Source organism: Sinocyclocheilus rhinocerous, unplaced genomic scaffold, assembly GCF_001515625.1.
Source record: "Sinocyclocheilus rhinocerous isolate Xijiao unplaced genomic scaffold, SAMN03320098_v1.1 scaffold315, whole genome shotgun sequence".
Lineage (NCBI taxonomy): Eukaryota > Metazoa > Chordata > Actinopteri > Cypriniformes > Cyprinidae > Sinocyclocheilus > Sinocyclocheilus rhinocerous.
In genome coordinates, this window is record NW_015630423.1 from 1,309,473 (window position 1) to 1,317,900 (window position 8,428).

An 8,428-nucleotide genomic window follows, 5' to 3' on the forward strand; every position below is an offset into this window, starting at 1 on the left:
CGCATTCGAAAGCGGTTTCAATGCCCTGCATATTAGTAGCGGCTCCCTGATGCCCGAAATTTAGTATAATTACCCAACGATATATTTGCAAGAGAAAGTATTGAAATATTTTTTTTATCCTCCCATCTCGTAGGCTTTATTCCCTTTAGGGGTTCCGTAGTACACTTAATTTCCTTTCCAAACACGGTATTGGGATGCGGCGGATTGCGGGGGGTATGGGGGGGGGGGATCACGATGCCGGCTCAACATCGTGATGTCTGTCAGCCATCGGCGATGGACGATAGTATCGTCTATCGGCCCAACCCTAGTTTGGGCTCCTTTTAATCGGGAGAATTTTCTGAAAATAATGACGTGCAATTTTACATGATGTATGCATGTTTCGTGAAGTTACAAATAAAAGCGCAAAGTGAAATTGCAGTTGTTTATTCTGCTGCGCCTCAAGCGTGCTTGTCTGGTTTCATGTGTTACAGTTTACGTTGATATTTGGTTAAATTTTGGTTGCGACGTCGGGTGACCAAAATTCAATGTAAATTCAACGTCTAATGTCAATGTTAAATTGATGTCCAATACCGACGTCAGCTGACGTTGATATTTTGTTGTTTTTAGGTTGTGTAACCAAAATCCAATGTTAAGTCAACATCAAATAGACGTCAAATATTGACATCAACCCGATTTTCATTTTCAACCAAAATGCAACGTCTGTCTGACGTCATGTCCAACATCAACCTGACGTTACATAGACGTCCGGTGCCTGCTGGGACGGATTATGGTAAATTTGGGCTCTTTTTAATCTGGAGAATTTTGTTGCAAATAATGACGTGCAGTTTTCCACGATCTATGCATGTTTCGTGAAGTTACATTTTTTTTCAAGATCTATGCATGTTTCGTGAAGTTATGAGCTAAAAACGGTACAGGACTGCAACCTCTGATTTTTTTGCTAAGCTACATGTCCTAATTCTGTTTTATGTGTTATAGCTCTATGAGTGATATCTTTAGATCTGAACGATGGATTATGGTGAGTTTGGGCTCTTTTTAATCGGGAGAATTTTCTGCAAATAATGACGAATAATGACGTGCGTTTCTATGATATATGCATGTTTTATGAAGTTACGAGCGAAAAACGCTACATGACAGCTACCTTATTTTTTTTGCTAAGCTACATGCCGCCTGTGCAGCTTTATGCGTGTTATAAATTCTTGAGGTATATCTTTAGATATAAATGACGGATTATAGTGATTAGAGCTCTTTTTAATCAGGAGAATCTGCTCTAAAAAATGGTGTCTATTTTTCCACGATCTGAGCAAGTTACAAGCAAAATGGTGACATCAATATATTATTTTCATATGGGTCTGGGGGTGACTTCGTGTACAAAAACTCGCTCCAGTTTATTCAAAGCCCCAAACATATGCTTGTTTTATTCTACTCGATGAGACCTTTCAAATGACATATGACACATGACTATCTGAGCATTATGATGTTTACCCGCGGTACACTCCGGTTTAGAGTGCAAATCTATTCTAAATCAAATTTTTTTTTCAAGAATAGAATTAGAATAGAGAGTGCTAGAGTTAGACCAGCCTGCAGTAAAGCACAGACATCACTGAACATCTACATGCAAAAAGTCTGTGAGAATCAAGATGGTTAATTCTTATATTTTCTTGTATTTTTAGTACATTTCTAATCTATTCTGTTCTATTTAATTCTATTCTAGTCTATTCTCTCTCACCCTGCCGTTTGCTGGTTAGTCCTCAGTAAGACCTTCACATCTTCATGGATGTTCTTCACACGGTTCAGTGCTCTGAAGAAGTCCTGCACAGTACACACAAACATTAGAGATGATTCTGTCTGAACTTATTTTTGAATTAGTCGGCATGGGATGATTTAATTTGTGAGTTTTATTGGTGTCATGTAACACTACATTAAAAAAATGTTTGAATATCGAGCTGATAATTTTTTTTAAATGGGAAAATAACAAATTTAAATATCTTTTTATTATTACTTTTTTAATTGTCTTTTAAGATGAATATAATGTTGCCAATCAAATCTCATGGTTCATTTATGTGCTTTGGTTCTCAATTCAAATTTCATGGGCAATGACAAGCAGTTTTTTTGTAAGATAACATGAGGTTACCTCAGTGATGGGACCATCTCGTGCGGAACGTAATGTTGCCATCTCAGTGGCAGACAGCTGGAACTTTGACAGGAATGCCTGGGCCACCTGAGCTCGAACCTCCAACCGTTGACTAAAGAGAGAAGGTTTTAATAATCATTTTAATAGGTTTAATAATAATAATTTGTTACATTTATATAGCGCTTTTCTAGGTACTCAAAGCGCTTTACATAGAAAGGGGGAATCTTCTCAACCACCACCAATGTGCAGCATCCACCTGGATGATGCGAAGGCAGTCATATTGCACCAGAACGCCCACCACACACCAGCTTATTGGTGGAGAGGAGACAGAGTGATGAAGCCAATCAGTAGATATGGGGATGATTAGGAGGCCATGATGATGGACATGAGGATGGAATGGGTGAATTTGGTCAGGATGCTGGGATTACACCCCTACTCTTTTTCAAAGGACATCCTGGGACTGACCACAGAGTGTCAGAACCTCGGTTTAACGTCTCATCCAAAGGATGAGTATAGTGTCTCCGTCACTATACTGGGGCGCTAGCACCCACACAGACTGCAGGCTGAGCACCCCCTGCTGGCCTCACAATCACTTCTTCCAGCAGTGACCTAGTTTTCCCAGGAGGTCTCTCATCCAGATAATGACCAGGCTCAGCCCTGCTTAGCTTCAGTGGGCAAGCAGTCTTGGCTTGAGCTTGGGTGATATGACTGCCTACATTTATGTAAACATATAAATTCAAATAACAGTATACGCACAGACTTGTATACATACAAAAATAGAAAATGTTATCCAAAGCAACTTTCCTGAGTCAACCACTAGATGGCACCAAAGCTCTTGTCAAAATTACAACCCATATTCACACTTCAAACTCCTGAAATAAACATATTACTAGTCTTTCGCCCAACATAACACTATTAGGAAAGAGAACTGTAAAAGGAATTGTAGAACACTAAAACAAGGAAAGATGGCTCGAGGCAACATTATTAGATCAAGAACATCTATAAAGCATGATGACATCAGAACAATAGCAGTGATGTCCTCAGAGAGCAACTCGCTGCTGATTCAGCCCTCTTTCATTTCTTCACTTTCCTCTCACCACCTACCAGCACTCAGACCATGTATTTATTTTGTGGAGCTGCTCTCTTAGTTAATGTTAAAGTAATACTAATGAAAGATAATACATGTAATGACATAAAACATCACTATACGATTAAAAGAAAGAAAAAAAAGAAAAGAAAAAAAAACAGTTTGACATTTTGCAATAAAGTCCTCCATCCTTTTGACCTAGTGAGATTTTGAACATGCGGCGTGCAGCATTTTTGAGCGAATCCTTTTGCCAGGCAACTGGTTCAGTCCATTCAAAGTTTCGAAAAGCTAAATTTTTTTCTCAATTTATTTGAGAAAAAAAAATAGAGCTTCCCTATTTTATACCTTGTTTGGGGAAAGCTACAGAGCCGCTAAAGGGGCATGGTGATGGGTGAAAAAAAAATGAGGTGGAAGAAAAAATATATTTCAATGCAAGCGAATGCAAAATCTCAGTTTCGTGAGTGAACCTCAAAATTTGTAGGGAAACGCAAAACTTCTGCAAAACATTACAAGTCTTTTGTGAGTGAATGTGAAAGTTTTATGAATAACACACCCAGAGAAAGTGCCTCTCTCAGACAGCATACGATTGCGAATTCAGTTTTGTTTCAATTTTTATTGCACTTGAATGGTCAAATACACACAATTATGTCATGTTAAATAAGCCTTTTGTATCTGAAAAACTTTGTCATTTTATCTTTGTTCTATTGTAATTTGTCCTATTTCTTTTAATTTGAATTTTCTTTTTGTTTTTATTTTTAATAAAATGAAATAAAACAAAACTATATTGTGATATTTCACAACACAATATATGCTTCAAACAAAGCTTCACATTGTTTCACATGCTCAGCAGATACAGTCAGAAAATGCAAAGAAAATTTAAAAAGTTAATATGCGAAGAATCCGATGACAGGGACAACTGCTAAAATCTGACAAAAACCTCGCCAATAAACATCAAGCATATTATTCCTAAGACACCAACAACTATAGTAGCTCAAACGTTTTTAAAGTAGTGTATTTATAAGTAACATTAACATGGCAGCATTGGAGCCCTCATTTCATATTCACGAAATTAGCAAAAACTCTGTAGTCTGAGGGCATCTTTAATCATTCTCTCTGTATGATGTTCCCTCAGTAAATACATAATGTTACCTTAACTCTCCCCATGGCTATGAGCTTGTAACAATGTTTAACATGCTAAAGGAAACAGGTAAGCATGCAGGGAATGCGTTTAGTCGTGTGGGCTTGCTTTGGGATCATATTGCCTGTTTCCAGTGTCAATAAAGTATACGACATTTGCTTTAGGTCAGGGGAAAGATATCTGACCTAAAATATTTGAACAATGAGAACATATGAAAGATGCATTAAATGGCTGTAATTCCCTGCTACACAAGGTGCCTCTGCAGGCTGTGTGTTTGTCTGAGGGATGTCATAAATGTCAGAGAAGATGTAAATTACAACCCAAAGACAAAGAGACTAGATTGCTGAAAAAGAAAACTGGAATTGTAGGCATCCATAAGGAACAGTTCAGTTAAAGATGAAACTTCTGTCATAGTGTTATTTATACTATTCAATTTATTAATATTTTAAATTAGCTTCTATTATTATAGCTTTCATTACTGTTTGTTGACTTGAACCAACAAGGCAAAAAAATTCCCTGCTAAAACTCCACCTATGCTAAGTGATAGATTTTAGCTTAAAACCTGCGCAGTTAACTAAAAGGTGACAACTTTGGGGCACTGTTTATGTTGTACCTACAATAATTGCAGAACTTAATTATCAAATGTGTTTTTTTTTTCTTTTAGAAACTGCATTCAAAATCCATTTGGCTGTGGAAAATATGACTGATAAATACGCAGACAGTTTTGTGAACTTATGGCTCAGATGAGCATGGGTGACTTCATCAGACACCAAACTGTGATGAAGGAGTGTGTTTTGTCAATCATCCTCTGAATCCTCCTCATGAGCTATTAATGAGAACTGCTGGTCCCAAAAGATCACTGCAGAATCACAGCATGTCACAGGAGAAGAAAAATCAAAGTGAACTGAAAAAAGGGTGAAACCATCCCACAAGTCACAAATATAACTATAAAAAAGCACAAAGTCACAGATGAAAACCTAAGAGCAGTCTGTAAAGCTCAGGATATAGGCCTATAATTGTTTCAGTACTCACAGTCATGAGCCATGAACATTTTCTGCTCAACTATTCTCTACAGCACCATGGAAAAATAAATTCTTACTGTGACCAATCTTTAGAAATCAAGAAGAACAGGATGAAACCGTTTAGTCAATTGTAAAAAAAATTATTAACTGCATTAAATTTAATGGTGTTTGTTACGAGCCCCTGCTCTTTCTTTCTTTTTTTCTTTCCTGAGTGTAGCTGCTAATTGGATGGGGGCGGAGACTATTACAAACACCTGAGGCCTCTGGTTATTTAAGAGCTGCTGGTGGCATTTCAATGACGACTTGCCCTGGGAACTCTGTTTTTGTGTTTGCTTTTGGTCTTGTTTTTCCTTATTCTCTTTTGTTTTAGGATGGTGAGTGATTGCTTGCTTAGTTAGTGGTGAACGTGATTTCACCAAGTACAACATGTTCCTGGATCAACATCCTTGTTGATCCTGGAACAACATTCCAACCAACCAATCAGAATTGAGGGATACCTTTTCAGGAAATATCTGTTTTAGGTTTACGATCAGGGTTAGGTGCTTCTACACCCTTGTTAATCAGCTATCATTTCACACACTGATTTTAGGAATAAATTATGGGTAGGGTTAGGTTTAGGGGTAGGGATTGGGTTAAGTCTGTATTTTTGGACAGTAATGTTGATCCACACGGCGACCTTTAATTACCATAGAGTACATAGAAAGCATAGGTAAGTGAGTTGACCCGGAAGACTTTTGTTGTGCAGTGTTAAATATTAAAGGGGTCATATGATGCGATTTCAAGTTTTCCTTTCTCTTTGAAGTGTTACAAGCTCTTGGTGCATAAAGAAGATCTGTAAAGTTGCAAAGACTAAAGTCTCAAATCCAAAGAGATATTCTTTACAAAAGTTAAGAGTCAACCACGCCTACCTAAAACGGCTCGTTCTAACACACCCCAACATGTCTACGTCACTGTTACACCAAATACACTAAATAATGATCTTCAAAATATGACCCCTTTAATGACAAACATTACACTGTGTTTGAACTATTGACAATTTACCTCCAGAATCAGCACGGAAAATGCAATCTACCAATAATGCATCAAAACAATAAAAGGTTACACTTTATTTCAACAATCCACTTTAGACATTCTACTAAGTATAAGTATATTTGCAACTACATGTCACCTAACTCTCATTCATTTGTAATTACATGTCAACTACCAGTCATTAGAGCATTAGAAGACATATAAGTTGACATATAGTTGCTTATAGTAAGTAGAATGCACGTTAGGGGACGAAAGTGCCAGCAAATATTAAGCAGATAGTCTACTAATACTCCAATGACTAGTAGCTGACATTATAGTTATAGTTAGTAGAATGTCTAAAGTGGACTATCAAAATAAAGTGTTAACCAATAAATCATCAAAACAATATAGGCCTATAAATAAAACAATAAATGAAAAACAAAACAATAATAAAATCATCAATAAAATCAAACAACAAATAAATCAACAAAGCGATAAATACACTGTAAAAAATTGCTGTAAAAAAACGGCCATATTCTGACAGTAACATCCTGTTTTTTCATTACAACAGTACAATCCCGTAAACAAAACAATGTGTTCTGGGTAATATTTGTTGTTTTCGAGAAAGTAGCCTTCTGCAGTACTGTGAAGCAACAGCGTTCAGAGTCGACACTCAGAGGCTGTGTTTCAAATCACACCGTACACCCTCATTCACTATTTCCTACATGAGTTTACTAATATAGTCCACCTGACAGAGAGAATGAAAACTAATGAGTGAATTCAGCCAATTTATGTCATATATCTACAAAAATTATTTGAGAATTAACAGAGGTTTAGCTGTTTTATTGAAAACATTTTGTTTGACCTCATCAGGGTTTGCTATAGTTGGGCTCTTGACCCTTCACTTTTTAATGCTAGTTTGTCTGGTTGTTGTAACTGTGTTTGTAAAGCATATTTGTTATAGCAAGAAAAGCGTGCTTGTTTTGTGATGTTCAGAGTCAATCTGCTTATTAATTTTTTTGATTGTCACCGTTGTTGAGATTCATACGCTGATTCATCATGTGTGTGTTTCATATAGTGATGGGAAGTTCATGTGAGCATCCATAGAAAAAAAAGTTATGCAAAGTCATGAACTGATAAGTTGAACTGAACTGTATTAATGTGTTTTTGCACAAGAGAGATCTGTATCGTCTTATATTCGGGACAATACGGTATTTACTCGCAGCACAGTTGCCAGTAAGTAACTGGTTTACTACAGTTTGTTGCCGTTAAGTCAAGGAAAAAACAGCAATATACTGTAAAACGTAAGAGTCAGATTTACCAAATGAAAAAAGTTAATTTTACTGAAATATTTGTGAGCATCCATAGAAAAAAAAGTTATGCAAAGTCATGAACTGATAAGGAGAGAAAATATTGAACTGAACTGTATTTATGTGTTTTTGCACAAGAGAGATCTGTTAGTTTAATGTAGTTTTGTGGGTCACCATTGTGCTGGTGAGTAGAGCCTGTGCTTCAGTCAATGATGAGCCACAAACACGGATGCTCAGCTGCTTTATTTAAAGGCAGTAACTGTGGAGTTGCTGATACAGTAATGATCTCTCTGTTACTTCATTTCACACATGTGTGCTATATAGGGATGGGTACCGAAACCCGGTATTTAATCGGTCCCGGGGCTAAATTATGAAAGACCGGAGTATCGATAAACTCTGACATTAACGGTTCTGCTATCGGTACTGGAAAAATTAATAAAACGCACATACATTTATTATTGCTATATATACATTATCTTGCAAATTCTATCTCACCAGAGTCACCAGCTGTTTTTCAAACATTTGTCTATGATGCATTTTTGCTATTCGCAATTCAGAAGCGAGATCGCGCTCACGCGGAGGAGCTTCAGCACGCGCAACATGAAAGCCCTGTTTAATTATGATAGAAGAGAGAACTAAACATTCAAACATCTGCTTACACTTTAGGCCTATGGCAGTTTTATTAAGCTAATTTTATTTTTTCTATTTAGATTTTGGCTTCTAAGGATTATA

General features: G+C 36.8%; 1 protein-coding gene across 1 annotated transcript in view; it reads right to left on the reverse strand.

The window, feature by feature from the left end:
• LOC107740391 (conserved oligomeric Golgi complex subunit 6-like) overlaps window positions 1-8,428 on the reverse strand; it is a 54,012-nt gene that overhangs the window by 27,314 nt on the left and 18,270 nt on the right. Inside the window, exons 5-6 of the mRNA XM_016552818.1 lie at window positions 2,132-2,243; window positions 1,724-1,809 (exon numbers count right to left, since the gene is read on the reverse strand). Coding sequence (XP_016408304.1) covers window positions 1,724-1,809; window positions 2,132-2,243 — 198 coding nt within the window. The remainder of the gene's footprint in view (window positions 1-1,723; window positions 1,810-2,131; window positions 2,244-8,428) is intronic.